General features: G+C 35.1%; 1 protein-coding gene across 3 annotated transcripts in view; it reads right to left on the reverse strand.

Moving 5' to 3' along the window:
• Positions 1 to 20308, reverse strand: part of LOC110027049 — a 46325-nt gene that overhangs the window by 14470 nt on the left and 11547 nt on the right. Inside the window, exons 6-15 of one of the 3 annotated variants that reach the window (XM_020728317.1) lie at positions 14789 to 14839; positions 13773 to 14684; positions 11905 to 11985; positions 9602 to 9675; positions 8006 to 8057; positions 7824 to 7907; positions 7695 to 7738; positions 6534 to 6584; positions 5683 to 6238; positions 4396 to 4476 (exon numbers count right to left, since the gene is read on the reverse strand). In XM_020728317.1, the coding sequence (XP_020583976.1) occupies positions 4396 to 4476; positions 5683 to 6238; positions 6534 to 6584; positions 7695 to 7738; positions 7824 to 7907; positions 8006 to 8057; positions 9602 to 9675; positions 11905 to 11985; positions 13773 to 14684; positions 14789 to 14839 (1986 nt within the window). The remainder of the gene's footprint in view (positions 1 to 4395; positions 4477 to 5682; positions 6239 to 6533; positions 6585 to 7694; positions 7739 to 7823; positions 7908 to 8005; positions 8058 to 9601; positions 9676 to 11904; positions 11986 to 13772; positions 14685 to 14788; positions 14840 to 20308) is intronic. The other 2 variants (XM_020728318.1, XM_020728319.1) reach the window with 2 other exon arrangements.

Consider the following 20308-nt stretch of genomic DNA (forward strand, 5'->3'; position numbering starts at 1 on the left):
TATATATACATGTATATATATATATATATATATATACGAAAATTAAAACGTCCTTCCGAAGCGGGCGATGGGATTTCAATTCCGGCTGCCGATAGCTTCTTACGGGCAACCCCCCAAACAACATTTCCTGCCGACAGCTTCTTACGGGCAACCCCCCAAACAACATTTCTTTCTTTTTTTGTGCTGACAATGTCACCTTCATAAAAAGAAATATAAAGTAAAAAAATCATTGAAACAATTGTAAAAATGCACCTAACAAATAAGCAAAAATAAATTAAATAAATCACTTAAAAAATTAGCATAACTAACATATATTATAATAAATCAACAAAAAAAGCCAAAACATAACATGTAAAGGCTGGAGCAATCACTATTCATTTGATTGAAATAAAAAAACTCTTTTCTATCTAATTATGTGTGCTCAACAAGCAAACTGAGAAAAAGGCATTGAAACTCGCTATTTGATTGCCTATTAATCATTTAACATTAGACGGTGTTGTGAGCAAAAAAAAAAAAAAAATTTGTAACAGTGCTCAGTAAGATAATAATAATGGTAAGCGGTGGTCGGTGGCGAGGGGCTGCGAAGGGGAGCGGTGACGGGAGGCGGAGGGCGACAGCCGCAAGGGCGTCGGGAGGTTGCGGAGCGGCATTTGGCAGTCGGCAGCAAGGGCTAAGTGGGGCGGCGAGGACCAACGATGGGCTGTGGAGCCTCAGCCAAGCAATGCCCAAAAAAACATGTTTTTAAAACAGCAAAAAACACAATTTTTTTTTGTTTTTGATGTTTTGAAAACAAGCATCACGTGTTTTAAAAATAAAATTAAGAAAAACAAAAAAAATAAATGAACAAAAAATACTATTTTTTGGGTTTGTTTTCTATTTTTTTGTTTTCAAAAATGAAAAACAAAAAATAGAAAGTGATCCAAAATAGAACCTAAGAGTCAAACTAATGTTCATGTTGGAATGAAAATCAAAGCATATCCATTCGGTCCAAGCCTTGTAATTATTTTAAATAGCACGACTTATTGAGTTTAGTAAATACATTTTGTGGAAAGAGTTGGAGGAGAATTCAAATAACTCAAAAATCACTTTCATTGTCTCAAAATTTCTTGTGAACAACTGCCATTGTCTTTGTTTATCATTCAGTGAAGCAATGTTTTAATATCATACTTTAAATTATTCACATGCTTAGCCAAAAACGAAGCTGAATCAGAATTTGCATGAAAGTATAGAGTATGAGATATATAAGTGTTGTAGCCGGTGACCAATATAGCACTTTAAAGGAGTTTTCAAAGGATATACTAAAGAAATGTTATAAGAAATTCAATAAAACCTTACACCCATATGAGACATGATTGAATTGGAAACACCATGGGCGGACAATCTCTTAATCTCCTTAAAAAAGAACCTCCCCGTTTTAGAGGAATCAATTGTTTTAACCTATGGAACAAAATGCATCATTTTAAAAAGACAATTGACAGACAAGATTATAGAATCATGGCTGCGAAAGTGATCCAAAATAGAACCTAAGAGTCAAACTAATGTTCATGTTGGAATGAAAATCAAAGCATATCCATTCGGTCCAAGCCTTGTAATTATTTTAAATAGCACGACTTATTGAGTTTAGTAAATACATTTTGTGGAAAGAGTTGGAGGAGAATACAAATAACTCAAAAATCACTTTCATTGTCTCAAAATTTCTTGTGAACAACTGCCATTATCTTTGTTTATCATTCAGTGAAGCAATGTTTTAATATCATACTTCAAATTATTCGCATGCTTAGCCAAAAAAGAAGCTGAATCAGAATTTGCATGAAAGTATAGAGTATGAGATATATAAGTGTTGTAGCCGGTGACCAATATAGCACTTTAAAGGAGTTTTCAAAGGATATACTAAAGAAATGTTATAAGAAATTCAATAAGACCTTACACCCATATGAGACATGATTGAATTGGAAACACCATGGGCGGACAATCTCTTAATCTCCTTAAAAAAGAACCTCCCCGTTTTAGAGGAATCAATTGTTTTAACCTATGGAACAAAATGCATCATTTTAAAAAGACAATTGACAGACAAGATTATAGACTCATGGCTGCGATCCTAAAAGGATATCAATGTTGATGTCTTGTATATCATGCACTCGGAACAATCAAGGAAATATATATTCTGGCATTTTACATGTCAAATTACGCAACTGACATTTTCATTGAGAGAGTAAACTATGATCCAAGTGATGTAAGAATGATCGAGGTAAGAAGGATTAAGGTTAAACTTTCTAATGCAAATATTATGATGCATTTGTATAAAATCATGCAAGTTTGAGAATTTATACATCCCAAACTCCTAAACAATTCAACATGTTTTCCTTAAATATAAACAGCAAATACAAGAGCTGCAACCCAAAGATAATGGAATCTCAAGAAAGCTTGAAGAAATATGCAACAAATCGAACTCTCATCCATTAAAATATTATTCGCTTTCGCCAATGATCTCACGATTTTGTCCCATCGGTATAGCTTCCTAGGTCATCCATTCCAAGAGTGCAAATGCACGAGCACACTAAACTTTCGAATTTCTGATGAAATTTCAACAGTTACACCAAAAGGCACCTCGATATTTAAGACTTTAGCTTCATGCTACTTAAAGGATTTTGCAATCTACCCAAATAAAGTATCTGGCATTCTCATAAATTTTCTTAACCCAAAATTATTTACCAGACAAATAGGATTTTAAAGGTGTCCTGTACATATTCAATAGGTGGTTCCCACTATGTAATACTGATGTGGAGCGTTGAAACGCTAGCCGGCTGAACCGGCTATCAAATACTCTTGCACATTTTAACCGGTCCAGGCGAGAGTCTCTTGACTTCTGGAGAGGGGTGAAAGGCAGGTATGCGGTCCATAAACAAATCTCACAATTTCTGCAGAGGGCAGAAGGAATTCTCGCGATATCTGGAGAAAGGCGGAATTACAATCCCTCTTATTCCTTCCTTATGCGCTCTTCCCTATATGGAAGGTTTTTAATGGCTATTTTTTGGGATATTCCTACCTCCCAACCCCTCCCTTTTGTGTGGGACTTTCTTTTTTCTATTTCTTTCATTTTCTTCTCCATTGAGAGTCTATATATTTATGTTTTTAGAAAATTAGGGCACATTTTTTGTTGTTTTCAGATTCCATAGACCTGTGTGGAGTTGTTCTCCCTGTTCTAGGGTTATATCCGAGAAGGTGGTAGTGCTCCAATTGTATCCTACTCCAAGGTGGTGTTTTATCATCCTCAAACCCATTCTCAACTCCACCTGCTCCCTTCTCCCTAGCCGCCCGACCACCCCCTGCACATCCTCCCTACGTTGTCTCCTACTTCCAGCCCTCCCATCCACCTATCAGTACCTTGTCCTCCCTTCCCCAGCCGTCGAACCTTGTTGTCCAGCCATCCGACCACCAACAAATATCATGTATCATGTTGGCCAATCCAGGCAACCCCCTTGTTATCCAGGTCGCCCTCACAAGCACCCAAAATCTCCCCTTGTCATTCCCTCTACTTTCCCTATCGGCCCAGTCCTTCAACCATCAAATCAACCACCACCCCTCCCTTCCAATTCCCCCTTTCTAACCTACCTCGCTGCCTCCACCCCTTCCCATCCTCGTACTACTTCGCCAACACCAACACCATCCCGGGTCCTCCCTTCCGGCCATAGCAGGAGTGTAGTGTCGTTGTATTGTTCTTTCCAGTTGTGTCGTGTTGTAGCCTTATTTCCATATCAATAAAAGTTTGTTTTTTGAGTTTTCAATGAGTTCCTACCTCCTCTGAAATCAAATACTTTATCACATCTAGAGTTCAAGAGGTAGCTTCCAGGTGTAGCTTGTTGTTAATATGCACTTAATTCCCATTTTCAGGTCGGTGTAACGCTCCGATATAAATTGTAACAGCCTGAACTTTTATCCATCGAGATATTGTCCGCTTTGATCTAACGGTCTCATGATTTTGTCTCATTGACGTAACTTCCCAAGAGGTCACCCATTCTAAGAGCGCTCCCGCAAAAGCACACTTAACTTTGAACATCCTGATGAAACTCCAACTTTTACACCAAAAAATGAGTTATGTTTAAGAGTTCAATTTCATCTACTCAAGGGGTTTCATAGATTTCATCAGATTGAACGGTTAAAAAAAATTTGGCTAGAAGAATTTAGCATTTCATATTCAACAAATAAATCCATTCAAAAATTTTGTGCTTCCAAAATAATCCATGAATCATTACAAGTAAATGCATCTCGCCAATGAATTAGATATCTCTAGAATCTATTATTGTAGTGGCCATAGTCTCACATTTATAATAACCTCAAAGATAATATGCATATAAATATAGGATAGAGAATTAATAAAAACTTGATACAAATTACCTTTCTGTGACGCTTCTTTGTTGGACTTCCTCTATCAAACTTCACCAAAATATTTTGATCAATGTTTGCTGTCGTTGGAGCCTTCGAGGAAACCATCATTTCGTAATCATGCAATAAAAGATGGAATAAATATTAACATCAAGCACCCCATAAAAGTTTCAACAAACAAATGACAAACACCATATACAATGCAGTGAGTCATGGTTACAATTTCGCAGAAAAAACATTCAGTTCACACATCAAACAACAGAAGTACAAATGACTTATTGATAAAAAATAAATTTAACCAGGAAAAAAGTTAGACTCCATGCAGTACAAAAACAAATTTATCAAAGTCAATACAACCGTCCAACAAATATAAAAACAAAAACATATTTCCAGTGCGGTTATTTGCAGCTAGAATTAGGGGTGGCAGGGGACGGGGGCAGGGGGGGCGGCGGCCAGCAGAGCCTCGCACAGGTAATGCCAGAAAAAACATGTTTTAAAAACAAAAAAAAAAAGGAAAAAAAAAATAATTTTTGTGTTATTGATGTTTTGAAAACAAGTCTCATCTGTTTTAAAAATAAATTTTAGAAATAATAAAAAACAAACAAACACTATTTTTGGGTTTGTTTTCTATTTTTTGTTTTAAAAAACAAAAAAAAAACAAAAAGATAGAAAGTGATCCCAAACAGGACCTAAGAGTCAAACTAAAGTTCATGTTGGAAGAAAAATCAAAGCATGTCCATTGGGTCTAAGCTTTGTACTGTTTGGGGCAGCTTGTGCGTTTCAGGATAAGCAGCTTATCCTGAAACGCGACCCGTGGGTAGACCGCCGGGGTCGACCCGCGACCAACGTTTAGAGTGAAAAACTCAAACACGGCAGACATCGCTTTCAAAAACAGGCAAACCAAACGGTTAGGCGGCGTTTTCAAAAACGCCCCCACACTTATAAGCTGCCCCAAACTGACCCTTATAGAGTTTATTAAATACATTTTGTAGAAAGTGTTGGAGGAGTATACAAACAACTCAATTACAAATAACTCAAAAATCACTTTCATTGTCTCAAAATTTCTTGTGAACAACTGCCATTGTCTTTGTTTATCATTCAGTGAAGCAATGTTTTAATATCATACTTTAAATTATTCACATGCTTAGCCAAAAACAAAGCTGAATCAGAATTCGCATGAAAGTATAGAGTATGAGATATATAAGCGTTGTAGCCGGTGACCAATATAGCACTTTTAAAGAGTTTTCAACGGATATACTAAAGAAATGTTATAAGAAATTCAATAATAAAGAACCTTACACCAATATGAGACATGATTGAATTGGAAACACCATGGGCGGACAATTGGTTCAACTTTAATTCTTCATCAGTATCAGCTATTAAACCATTGTTTGTTTCAGAGGATTCAGTAATGGTTCCCTTATCACCATTGTTAGGAGATTTCAGTGCTTCCTCATGCAAAATTCTACTAAACTTAACCCTAAACTTTAATGCTGATTTCCTCCAACTTCTAAAGTTCTCATCTAAAGGAGAATTTATTTTATGAGAATCAGATTCAGTTCCTTCATCCTTATCAAAAATCTTTAATTTTCTTCCAAAAGAGTCACCTTCAGACCCATCCGTAGATCTCATAACAGATTCGGTACCACCCGATGTTGAAATGTTCTTTCGTTTGAACCTTCGGTTCAATTTAAACTTAGTAGAATAATTCTTATCTGTATCAAACTTGGTTTCCTCATCGACTAAACTTTCCGAGGTTTTATCATACAGGGAAGGATCTAGTTCTGAAGTTGTATGTCTGGGGCTGCCTCTTGGTTTAAATGTTGAATTTTGATCTCCAGATTCCTCAGATTTCCTATATAATTTACTTCTATTAAATGCAAGTATATAAAATTGTTAGAAAATTACATTATACAATAGGAAGATTTACATACATAACACTTAATTCCTAGTATTTTTTACATATATACCACTTAAAAGTTAAAAATACAGATTTTTTTTATTTTTTGATGTGATACGAAGGATTTTGGTGGTATATAAATGTAAAAAGTAAAGTTTAGGTGTTAGATGTGTAAATACATTGGAATTGGGTGGTATGTATGTAAATGTCTGAATAAAATAATGCAATATATAAGGGAGTTCCAACTGACCCATCTCTGGCCGTGTTCCTTTTTCTTGTACTTGCTTTTCGCTTGTTTGGCCTGGCCAATGACAATCAGAGAAATGAGCCGAGGAAATTTTTAGTGAATTCCGCAAGAAAAAAAATGTGGGTCTAGTTGGGTCGTTCACGTGTCAATTTCTTATTGGAGTCCAAATGGAACTCAAAAATCGACTCCGCATGTAATATTTTCTCCAACTAACAAGCAATTAAAAACTTTATAATTTTTTTATCAGTCCATTAACAGCATATCAATCATGTAAAAATCAAAGATATAATTAAATTTCACAAAACCAAAAAGCATTCTTGAACATCTATAAGGGAAGGGATCTGGATTGAAACTAATAACGGGAAAGACAAATTGTAACTGAATGGGGCGGGGTGACAAGGCTCTTCATCAGCATCTAAAACATTATAAAAATAGGCTCAACATTAAATCACCAGAAAATGTCGCACGATCCTACAATATTGCCTTAAAAACCTGAATGAAGAGAGAAGAACAGAAAATGAAAGATTTTAAATAATATTGAAAACAATAACGTGACTGAAAAAAGAAAGACAAGAAAAATGCTTCATGAACAGCACTGAAAAAAAAATACAAAGCACTGAGAGAATGAACACATGAAAACAAAAAATAAAGAATCAGCCACAAATACAGATAGCAGAGAAAACCAAAATATAAAAATATAACTTAACAAGTAATTGCACTGTACAAAGAGTAAAAATAATTCCTGGAATTCGAAAGCCAATTAAATTTGCTGGTCAGCTGATACGCATCACTAAGCCAGAAAGAACTGGACTGACTATATATAATAGTAGAAACAAAGAAAAAAAAAACATGCGGCCAAAATCACAATTCATAAGCTTACCAGATGAAATAAATCTCCAAAAAATAAAGTGAAATTTACATACGTAGCACGCAATTCTTATGGATTTACGCATCTCACAGCTAAGCTTTCATATTTACACATAGCATTTTACTTGTGCATGAAAAGAAGAATTCGACTATTAAAATAAGTAATTGATATTACTTTGGATGTGATACGAGAGAATTGAGTGCTCTGAGTGTAAATATAGAAGTTTTGGTGTGAGATACCTAAATCGATAAGAATTAAGTGCTATGTATGTAAATACCCCAAAAATAAATACTCACATTTGTGAAGAAGATTCTGGGCATGCAATATCATTTTCCTGTCCCTGTAGGAAAATCAAAGAAGTGGAGGTTCAAAAATTTGAATACAATAGAAACAAAGTAAATGAACAAGCGTGATGGTTGATGTACCTTTTCAAAATTCTTGGAATCAATATAATTCCAGCGCTCATTCCTCAAAAATAAAATCTCAGCATCCCCATCATCATACACCACCTGTGCCGTGAAAAAGAGAACCACTAATAAATTCTTAAGAAAATCCATAATATCTGAACAAGCTATCAGACACAATTGAAGGTACAAATTTGTAATACCCTGTGCTTCTTTGTTACAGGATCAAAAGCATCAATAACACCTGTGTAGAACCTACAACATAACCGTAACAAATCATAAATCAATCAAGTAAATCATGTCATACGAAAAGGCTAAAACAATCTCAAAGCCCATTGTTAGAGGCAAACATTATCTGGTATTAAAAAAAAATTTATATAATTTCAATGTGTAGGACTGTCTAGATGCCATGTGCCATTGGAATGATTGTTAAACTATTAACCTCTTAGCCATTGATTAGGTGCCATCAATGTTAGGGCCGTCAAATCAACTCATCGTTCGCAAACAGCTCGTGTTCAATTTATTCGTTAAGCAAGTGAGCAGAGGACAAATAATATTTTTTAGCTTAAATTACAAAACAAGTCGAACATGAACAAACTTGTGTTCGATCATGTTCGACTCATTTTAACTTGAATTAAGTAAATAATTAAATATCATTATAATATTTTTATATGCCTTTTTATGCTTTATTTTAAAAAATATTACATTATATTGTTTCTTAAATCATTCGAGCTAATTTTAGGAGCTAAAAAGAAAAAAGAATTAGAATCCAACCGAACACGAATATGCTATTCATGTGCCATTTTGAACAAAAAATTGAACGAGCCAAAAATAGGTATTGGGGTTGCCCAAGCTCGGCTCGTTTACACCATCATCTTCATTTAGGGATGCCTACCATAAGTTATTGATGGTAATTATAAACCGAGGCAACATTATCTATATAAATCAAAATTACGACTCTAATAATATTTAATATGAGGATTACATTGTTTAAAATTTATGATAGAAAAAAAAACAAAAATTGCTTCATTAGATTACTATTTTATGCTGCAGGAGTAATGCAAAAGCTCGTGCACGCAACAAAAAAAAATTAAAAGCATCAGGCTTACACAATGATACTTTGAATGAGTGTTGAAATAGTGATTCAGTGAATGCAAAAAAGACCCACCCAATAGTACATCAGACATTACTCCAGGATACTGTGTAATTGAGGGCTAGGATGAAAAAATATATGTAAAAAGTGAACCTTTAATCTCCCGCCTAAAACTACATTTTGCGATGAATCTAAGTCCTGGCTTAAACAATTCAAAATCAATTCCAAATCATTCAGAACCCCTACTTCACTGATTCAAAAGCTCAATAAATATAGCTTTCAATACCAGCTCTAAGAATAAACCAATTATGACTCATAATTTCCAGTCTCTCGTGCCCCCTCTCTCCACATAGGCACATGGAGTTTAAAAATTAACTTGTATTAAATATCAAGAAAGTCAGAGAAACTTCCAACATCAAAGTGCTTTGAGCAATACAAATTGAGAAAGTATAAAAATGCACAATAGAAATATAGGAGTAAACAATGTTAAGAAACTATGTTAAAACAATACGTAGCATGATAAATAAAATCAAAAGTCAGAATGTTGGCATCATCCCATCAATTTTAATGCCAAAGCCATAACTACTACTTCACGCAGAAATACATAATTTAAAGCAGTAAAACTTCCACAACACGATATGCACGTAACAAAAACATTCATCCGGATGTTCAAAAAATTTACAAAACAAAATAAGTTTCATTTTACCTCTCATCATCAGGCCACCACACTTCTATCTTACGACCAATATTATCCAAATGCATGCTAAATAATCGAGAGGCCTGAAAAAGATAGAAAAACTTTTAAATCTAATAAGTTAAACTTTTCCCAAGTTGAAAAGAAAACAAAACAAAGGTCAGTGCAATACAGCAAAGCCATGGTAACATTGAAAGACCTTCACAGAGATTTTTGTCAACATATAAAAATAAATAAATTTCCATGCTTCAAAATAGTGCAGTATTAGGTGTGCCTCACACGGTCAGCTTGCGCCTTGCCTCAAAAGTCTGCCTCATAAATAGCTTTAGTTTGATTTTTTAAAAATATATGGAGAGAGAAAATATATTAACTAGCCCCCTCTCATTCTTGGAAGATTTAATTTTGTGTCTCATGATAGCAAAAAATAAAGAGAATTGGGAGCTAAGAAATTAATGCATATGAACAAATAGATGAAATCATTTTATTTAATTTTATTAAATTGATGCAATCATTTTTAATCTCTCCCTAATTGTTGTGAGCTTCAGAAAATTAATTGAGAGCTTAAAGCTGCCGGGTAAACAGTCTGGTGAGGATAACTAAAGTTTAAGAGGAGAAATTGGAAGGTAAAGGTAAGAAAATTAAGAATATAAGTAAATTTATATAAATTTGATATTTGATCCCAATTCATCTAATGATATCATTGATTGCTCCCCGTAAACTGAAGCAGGTTTGGGCAGCTAGATTTGGAAGGGATGTGGACTGTAGATATTACCAGGAATGTAGGCCTTAAGCAAGAAAATACAGGGACTTTGTTAAATTTTTGACAAGGCTTGTATGAAATGTAGATATAAAAATATTAATTTGACAAGCCCAGGGAAGAACTCGTCGCAACTCTGACCCAAATCTCATGTAAGATACTCAATTGATAAAATAAGAAACAAGTTGTTTTATAGGACTATCGATTGCTACTGTCAATTAATAAATTCATTTATTATATGATTGTGTTTATTAATTATTTCATATTGTGCATATTCTTAGTCTGATTTAATTATACAAATGAACGCCTCAATAGTTTCATTTTGTGGTGATTCATAGAAATGCAAAATCAAAGCCCAAATAGTTGACTATTACCTGCTATGTTGTATTTCTTGTGTATATTACTAAAGTGATTGTTTGCGGGTACATTCAAATTAAGCAATAAATGCATATAAAAGTACTTATAAGAGGTAAAAATGGTTCGAAGAAATATCATGTATAATATGATAGAAAGACAGATATATTAAAGATTGTTGAGTCCGCTAAATTAAATTATGAGCGAATTTCAGTTACACTGATAGAAATGTATGGATTATTATCAGTAAAAAATAATATTTTTGGTAGAAAATTTTCAAATCAACAAAGATGAAGATATCGAACATATAAGCAAAAATAATGATACAAATAAAGCAATTGAAATTATTGTAGCAATGTCACTGTAGTAGCGGTATTGTAACAATAGTATTGTAGCAGTGTTACTGCAGCAGCGCTATGGCGCTACTGTATCGAAATAGAAAATTGAGAGCTTTGTGTCTTAGTGCTTCCTCTTGGCGCCACAATGCTGACAGTCAAGTGTTGTGGCGCTTAAGATGGAGCTCCGCAGTGCTAGTATCTTAAAAAGGCCTCAAGAAATTGAGAATAGTGTCATAGCGCTACATTTAAAGTGTCGCAACCCTACCAGCACAGCGCCGCGAAACTAGTTTACAACACTATAGGGCATGATCTGACGGAATTAATTCAAACTTAGAAGTTGTGTGGTTTTTAGAACAATTATGGTGCAGGGACAGATGCTTAAGTTAAGAAAAAATATTGTAGTGACTAGGAGAAACTAGAGTGGACTTAAAGAGTGCGGTGTGTGAGTGTGAGTAGTGTGTGCAAGAAAAAGATGAGAAAAGATTCCAAGGGAGAGAACCGTGCAAGCAAAAAGGAGAAGAAAAAAATTAGACCTTCAAGAATCAAATGCTAGTTTTCTCTTTAACCCCTAGTGTAGTTTATGTTTTTCCATAGTACTTTCTTACTTTTCTCAATTATGTAAAAGAACTAGTTTTTGTTCTATTTTTATTTATGATTCATTTCAAGTGATAATTTTAATGTGTAATGAATTTTATGAATAAAATCTATATGATTGTTTTGTTTCACTTGATACTCATTTAGTTTTGTTATGGCCAAACAATTCTTAATATATAATGTGATCTTGTAATTTCAAAAGAATCCTAGTGGAACAACAACGGTGAAATAAATATAGGACAGAGAATTAATAAAAACTTGATACAAATTACTTTTCTTTGACGCTTCTTCGTTGGACTTCCTCTAGCGAGCTTCACCCAATTATTTTGATCATTGTTTGCTTCCGTTGGAGCCTTCGAGGAAACCGTCATTTCATAATCATGCAATAAAAGATGCAATAAATATTAACATCAGGTACCCCATAAAAAAGGATTCAACAAACAAATACAAACACCATATACAATGCAGTGAGTCATGGTTACAATTACGCAGAAAAAACATCCAGTTCACACATCAAACAACAGAAGTTCAAATGACTTATTGATACAAAATAAATTTAACCACGAAAAATGTTAGACTCCATGCAATACAATTAACAAAGTTCTCAGAGTCAATACAACCCTCCAACAAATATAAAAACAAAGACACATTTCCAATGTGGTTATTTGCAGTTAGTATCAACGGAGAACAACAAGTTAACACAAAAATGGATCTTAACAACAACACAACGAGTTATGGAAAACAAACTAGCCTTGAGCTCCGCATTTTAAATAAAGTTAAGAAACTAGATAAATACAGATCATGCAATTCAGCATAATTATAACAACAATGCGACGCGAGGCGGTCAAAATCCACTCCCTTCAGGGTGATGTGACACTACTCCGGTGCAACTACCGGACCGGTCCAGGACATTAAATGCTGATCCATTTTAATCGTTTGCATCCCTCATCGCATGCTTTGCTCGCCTCCTTCCTCCGTGCCCTAATCTTATGCCCCTCCTAGCCGGTGCTGCACACTTCCTAGCCATTGCATTTCTTCCACTTTTAACCTCTTTCCTTCTTTAGATCTTTCCTTTATGATCTTCTCTTCCTCCCTAATTTATGCTTGTTATTTTCTTAGGTTAAGACAGTTTTTTGCTTATTGATTTTTCTTATTTCAAGTGATCCTCCCGAGGGATTTCCCCTCGTTCGAGGTTGTATCCTTTGACGATGTGATGCTATGATTGTAATCTGCCAAGGTGGTGTGTATCTCCGTTTTACCCCCTCGTGGCGTCGCCCTCCACTGTTGTTGCCCTCCCAGCTCCTCCCGCAGATTATTTGAGTCATCCCAGTCATACAACAGCTGCTGGGACCCTTTCCAGCATCTCCTGCATCAAGCCACCTGGTACCCTGATCCTTCCCAGCTCTCTCTCTCTAGGCGTCGCCCCTCCCTCCTGCACTCCTCCAAGTAAGCCGCAGCCCTCCCAGCTCTCATCCCGTCGGTATCACCCTCTCCGGCCCCACCTCCAGCGGACCATCAGCCCCTCCAAGTTCTCCTAGCTCTACTCCAGTAACTGTCAATCACTCTGACATCCATCCAACCGCTGCCAACACTTCACCATCCTCCCCGATGACTTCTCAACCGCCCGCCGATGCTGTCCAGGACTGTTTCGGATCTGTGCTTAGTATATTTTCTGCAATCACTCTTTCATTTTACTGTTTTTGTCTATGTACCCTTGTTGGCTGTCTCTTGTGTTCTCGCTGGTAAGGAAGAGCTGTACTAGTCTTTTAAATTCCAGCAATAAAATTAGTCCTTTCCGAGTCATGATTTGGGTTAACTCCGGTATCACTATTAGAAATGAAATTTTAAGAAACCGGATTAAGCAATATGAATAACATAAGACAACAAAGCACTAAATTTATTTCGGTGAAATATTCAAAACAAACAAAAGTGTTGTGAGCATTCCTTCAAAACAAATTAATTCATAATTTGGACGTGGCACGCTCTGGTTAATTAATCATTCAAGCAACGTACAGCAAAAAACTTATTTCAGGTCAAAAGTACAGCAAAAGTTTTAGAATAACATATTGCAGAGTTTTTTTTCTCAAATTTAAAGCCAAACTCTCATTAAATTTGATGCACGTAGAAGGCTAGCATGTACCTTCAGACAAGGTTCTGCAGAGGAATCCCTGTCAGCCACATCTTCAGCCTTTGGCTTTTTGAGATTGGACACCCGCTGGTTTTCGAAAGTATTTGCATCAGCAACAACACTTGCAGCTTCCTTTTGTTGTTTCCTCAAACACTGGCCATCACTGATACCAACTGCAGCAACTTCAGTCATAGCATTTTCTGCAAGTGACATCTTAGAATCCTGTAATGGTTTTCCATCAGAAATACTGGCAACACTTTGATCTTCATGCTCATAAACTACAGCCGTTGGACCTTCCTTCTCCATTGTAGTAATTTCAGAAACTATTTCCTTACATGCCAGAGAGGCAGGTTTATGTGAAATGCTTTTCATTTCACTAAAATGTGAAGGAAGACCACTGACAGGAGAACTATAAGCAGGGGCAGCTGAATCAAAACATGGAATAGCATCCACTAGGCCCGCAAGTAGCTGAAGTTCAGCATCCGTTTCAGACTCCAAGTGCACTTTAGTTTCTGGCACCATAACAGGCACACGGTCTGATTTCAAAATTTTAGCTTGCCCGTTCAGTCCATCTCTCTGACTAGTTGGAGTAGAAGTTTCCTTATCACCACCTACCGGAGAACTATCAATAGCATCTGTCAACTGAACAGAAGATGATTTTGCTTCTATATACTGAAAATTTATCTCATTAGCAGGTTTTTCAGTAATGGAGCTTAGACTATTAGTTTCACCTATGGGGACTACATTTTTACATTGCTCATTGGACATAGAACTTTCAAGCTCAAGTTCTGGATAAATTGGTTCTATAACCGCATGTCCATTTCCTAATGGCATGACACCATTGCTAAGCACCTTTATAGTTGTATCAGCAAGAGTGCCTACCTCAACAAGACAACTTACAGGTTTGTCCAGCTTCTCAGATTCCTATACAAGAGAAGCAAGCACACAAATCATTCTAGTTACATTAATCAAAGTGCAATAAACTAATAAATCAGAAAAGGCAGAAAAAGTAAACCACAGCGACATGCCTGACCCAATTCATCAGAAACTGTCCTTTCCGATAATTTGTTGTCATCCGCCTACAAAAGACAATTCCAACAGCCATAAGAGCCATTTTATTGATCTCAAATAACTCAATCTGATTATTCCAGTGTATATCAAACAGAAAGTTTCACTGCAATTTATATGATTAAAGATTTCCAGAAAAAAACATGTAATACAAATTTATCAGAAGAGATGTAGAAATAAGTATATTGCATGCCAACAATGCAGTGAAAAAGGATAAACACATGTAAATTATCAAACCAATGAATCTTGATGCAGTTTACACAATTATTCAGGCCTTACTTGAAGATAAACAACAAGAAATGCTCTCAACAATTTACTTCATTTAGCATTCTTATAGATCAAACATAAAAATTGAAAACAGCATTGTAGTAAAAGGAAAAAAAAAAAACATTAAAGAGCCCCAGGCTAGCGTGGATAGAACCATCAAATGAACTCTCAATATCAAATTTGTGGCATAGATGATTGAGTCAATGAATTATAAAAATAATGAAGAGAATAAAAGTTTGTATTCATGTTAGTATTGTTAAAGGTGAATCAAGTGCTCACCGAAATACTAAAGCATGCAAAGATCTCAGCACAAGCAAGAGCCATTACAAGTGCCTAGACGAGGCATTGATGCAAACATTTTGTCATGATTTGAGTAGTTCGTTCTAACACAAATTCAACAAAATTTGAGAATGGGCATTTTTTTATGGTGATAACTTGCAATAGGAATAATGTGAAAAGAGCATGATGAGTTGAAAAAACAAGCATGCTCTCTCGGAATTAAGATGATTAAATAAGGGCCCAAAATATTTTTTATTTATAAAAATTTGGATGAAATCTTCTTATCAGAATGAAAGAATGCTTACCATTACAAAAACAATGAAAAACATGACCATAGTCATACAAAACTAATCCAGGATAAAACAGAATCCCAAAAAGGTACGAGTCTTTCAAATGCATTTGATAGTAGATGATTTTTTCCCAATGGTGATGTAAATCAAGAAATTAGCTGGATTGATAATACTAACAAAAGGAATTTGTCTACCATTTCTTGTCGAAAAATAAACTAGCATCACTTTCATTCCAAATTATTTGGAACAAAGAAAAACATAAATTTCACAAATTTCTTTGAAGTCCTTGAGAAGAGCATCTCTCTACGGAGAAAAAATCATATTCCAAATTCTCTATAAATTTACTTATGCCAAAAGGAGAGTAGAGCCTCCTCCAAATCTTTGAGATAATATCACAACCAAAGACGTGGAAAGCGTCATCAAAAATGTCTCCACACAAGGCATAAGTGGCATTTTTAATGAAATATTTATTCATTAAAAGTTCTAGCTATAAATTATCTTCATTAAAAGAAATAAAGAAAATGTTCAAATATTAGATGGAAAATTGAAATCGATGTTCCCCATGTCTGTCCGGGACATAAGCGTTAAAGATTGGACAAGTTTTCGTTCCACTTGGTTAAGGATCTCCAGCCCCCTAGGCTAGGCTGACCACCTTTATTAGGATTTTCTTTTGCTAGCTTTATATAAATACATTGTTTAAAACCTAGTTATGAACTTTTGGTTAATCTTATGTTATTAGATATTTCTTCTCCAGTTTTGTCCTATTTGTGAAGTGTTATGACCGTAACCTGATCAAGAATTGGTGAGGATCTCCCTCAACATTCGTACTTCAAAGATATCGTTGTTTTTTGGTGTTTCCCCGTTGTTTACCTATCAGATAGCAACAAGAATCAAGTTTTCCTCGTCCAATCCTTTTGGTTTTCTCATATTTTGCCTTAGTGCCAATCTAGAATCATCCCCGACATGAATTTGATCCTCTCGTACCTTCTAGGAACCTTAGAACGGAGTCATTTGATATCAGAGCCACTTAAACCATAGAATATTTCTTCGTAAAAGCCAAACCCATATCCACATAAACCAATCCTTCTACCTGTACAAATATCCAACCTTAATCCAAAACCATACATCCTCTCACTTTCGAGCAAACCCAAAAAAAATCACTTTTACCTCAGCTAAAACCCTAAATACAACAGATCTACTAAAGAGAATTCCAAAAATCGGTATTCGAGATCTTATGATGGAAGATATGCAAACAAAATCCTCCAATTAGAACATAGGGTCGTCAATTTTAAAAGAAGGCAAAATGGGGAAATAACATATAGTAACAATGGTGACCACCTGGATGAAGAAGTTGGAAAAACCATTTTCATCAAAAAATCACAAACAATGAAGGGTTAATATCACATTGATTCAGCACTAAGCAAAGGAGAAGAGAGGGTGAATTTGAAAATAATGTTGATTTACCGGTATTAGAGGGTTGTATGAATTCGGATGAGTTTATTGAGTGGCTCAAGATACATACATTTGAACTGACAAGAAGCTGAAGCTAGATGCCATCAAATTAAGATGAGTGTTTCTTTGTGATGAGAGAATTTAAAATGTTTGTGCCCGCGTAAGGAAAAAGAAAAATCACAACTCTACTCGAGATCAAGAAGTGGATGAAATATAAGTATCTCCCAGCACACTTATGCAGGATATCTTTATGAGACTTTACTATTTACATCAAAAAAGCTTATTGATAGTGGAGTACACTATAAAGCTTCAACAAGTCAAGTCGAAGCGTTAATTGGTGGTTAGAACACCTTTTCAACTCGTTGTACTATAAAGGGAAATGTGTGCAAGCTCATCATGATAAAGGCAATTTTGAGAATGTAATGTCAACCACGATGATGGATAAATCGAGTCTCATTACCCGAGAATATTCTCATACTACCTGACTCGGTTGAATAAAAAAATTGAGATTAATATTGACAAAAGGTATTTGATAGAGTTTTTCATTATAGACACCATAAAAGTAGGTGTGGTTTGAAGATGTGCCTATAGATATATATATATAATATTTTGTTGTCAACCATGAGTGGTTTGAAGATGTGCCTATAGATATATATATATATATATAATATTTTGTTGTCAACCATGACAGCAATATAGGGGCACAATTTATGATGGCCATAAAAATACATACTCTTTCATCTAAGATAAAAAGACAGCATAATTTTACAATTGGAAGAATCAATATTGACGAGTGGTCTAATAAATATGGGAGCTATAATTCAAACACACCATATTTTTGTAGGCTACGAGAAAGGCTCCAATAGAACTAGCTTTGATGATGTTGGAGGGCGATGAAATGAATGAGCTAACATTTGAGACATTGCAACCGTTATTATGAGAGTTTTAAAATATTTTGGCTAACAGCCTGCCACCTAGATTATGACTCATACATGAAATTCAACATGCATAGATTGCATCCCAGGATCAATGCTCCTGGCGAGCCTATGAGACCAACAAAGTATGAGTTATAAAAGCAAGTAGAGGATCTGATAGCCTAGAAATTAAGGGTCTATTTGGGGTAGCAGTAGATTATTTATAATATGTTAATAAGCAGATTATCCTGACAATCTGCAGATTATCAGGATAAATTAGTTTGTTGTTTTGGGAGCTTTATTCAGAACAACTTATTTGCAGTTGTTATTGGATAAATGACCACTCTGACCCTATTTAGTGATATTGTTTGCAACATAACTGTATTAACGAAATAATTGAAAAAACAGAAGCCGCAAACTATTACAGATCAGTTAAAAAAATAAACATAGAGTACTAACTCATGTGTGAGTATCAAAAGAAATAAAATAACGATAAATTTAATTACAAGTATAATTTAAAAAATTAAAATATTTAATTTAAAACTCTAACGACGTCTGTCCTCAGCTGCAATGTCCTCCTAGGGAATCATCACACCTCAATCACTGTCGGCAGTACAATATGTCAGAATGTCAGCCCAACGGAAGAAACCGCAATGAGCTGAAACACCCTTGCGACAGCCGTAGAACTCTCTCACTATTGTGAGACTGACGTAACGTTAGGCAGTAACACGACACAGCTCAAGAGATCCCTAAAATCCTAGAGCTAATGTTGCTAAAGAGATAAAAAAACAAAGAAATCATTTGTCAAATCAGAAAAATAAATTAAGTTACTATATAGCTACAAGAGAACCGAATTAAATGAAAACCGTATCGAAATAAAAAACTTGAAAAATGTGAGTGTGCGATCTCAAACAAGTAACTACATCAATGCACGTATCTGTCACTACAAGGAGACAGTGGACCTTCAAAAAAATGAGTTCTTGGTTGTCTTTAACTCACGGGGACGATTGCCCTAGGATACATGTGTCTATCACCAAAAGAAGTCATCCAGTAGATCATCATATACCGTTGCTTTGAAAAAAAGAGAGGGTTAAGATTGCCTTCTTTAGGATTTCACATGCAATATCAACATGACACGATCGTCCTGTACCAGATGTGTATATCACCAAGAAAGGCCATCCACATAAATCTTCATCATTTGATGCACACAAAAGAACTGAGGCTATTGGTTGCCTTAATTAGGAATACACATACAATACTAAATAACAACAACGAATCGGTCATCCAAAAAAACTCGTAAGACAATATTTTTCATCATTCATCACTGATCTCAAATTGAAGTGTGGAAATATTTGGGTGGAAAGTCTGTAGGAAATATTTTTCATCATTCATCACTGATCTCATCATTCATCACTGATCCATTTGGGTGGAAAGTCTGTAGGAAATATTTTTCATCATTCATCACTGATCTCATCATTCATCACTGATCCAAAAAAATCAAGGGTGGAAAGTCTGTAGGACTTGATGATATCCCAATTGAAGTGTGGAAATATTTGGGAGATTTGGGAGTTTCTTAGCTTACTAGACACTTTAATATTATTTTAAAAACTAAAAAGATGCCTGAGTGGAGGAAGAGTATTTTGGTCCCCATTTTTAAGAATAAAGGGGATGCACAAGAGTGTGCAAATTATAGAGGAATTAAGTTGATGTGTCATACTTTAAAATTATGGGAGAGGGTAATTGAACATAGGTTAAGACACATCACAAAAATTTCTCATAATCAATTTAGATTTATGTCGGGCAGGTCTACTATGGAAGCTATACATTTATTGAGAGGTTTGATGGAGAAGTTCAGAGATAATAAGGAGAATCTACATTTGATTTTTATTGATTTAGAAAAAGCTTACGATAAGGTTCCAAGAGATATCCTTTGGAGAGTACTCGAGAAGAAATGTGTTGATATGACTTATATTCAAGTCATTAAAGATATGTATACTAGAGTTGTTACTTATGCTCAAACTGAAGGAGGATTGACAAAATATTTTCCTATTTCTGTTGGTTTACATCAGGGATCGACTTTAAGCCCATATCTTTTTGCTTTAGTTATGGATGGTCTTACTGGACATCTACAAGAGGATGTACCTTGGTGTATGCTTTTTGCTGATGATATTCTTCTCGTGGATAAAACGAGAGAAAAAGCCCAGGAAAAACTTGAATTATGGAGGTCTACATTGGAGTCTAAAGGCCTTCGTTTAAGTAGAACTAAAACTGAATACAT

Source organism: Phalaenopsis equestris, unplaced genomic scaffold (assembly GCF_001263595.1).
Source record: "Phalaenopsis equestris unplaced genomic scaffold, ASM126359v1 Scaffold000413, whole genome shotgun sequence".
Lineage (NCBI taxonomy): Eukaryota > Viridiplantae > Streptophyta > Magnoliopsida > Asparagales > Orchidaceae > Phalaenopsis > Phalaenopsis equestris.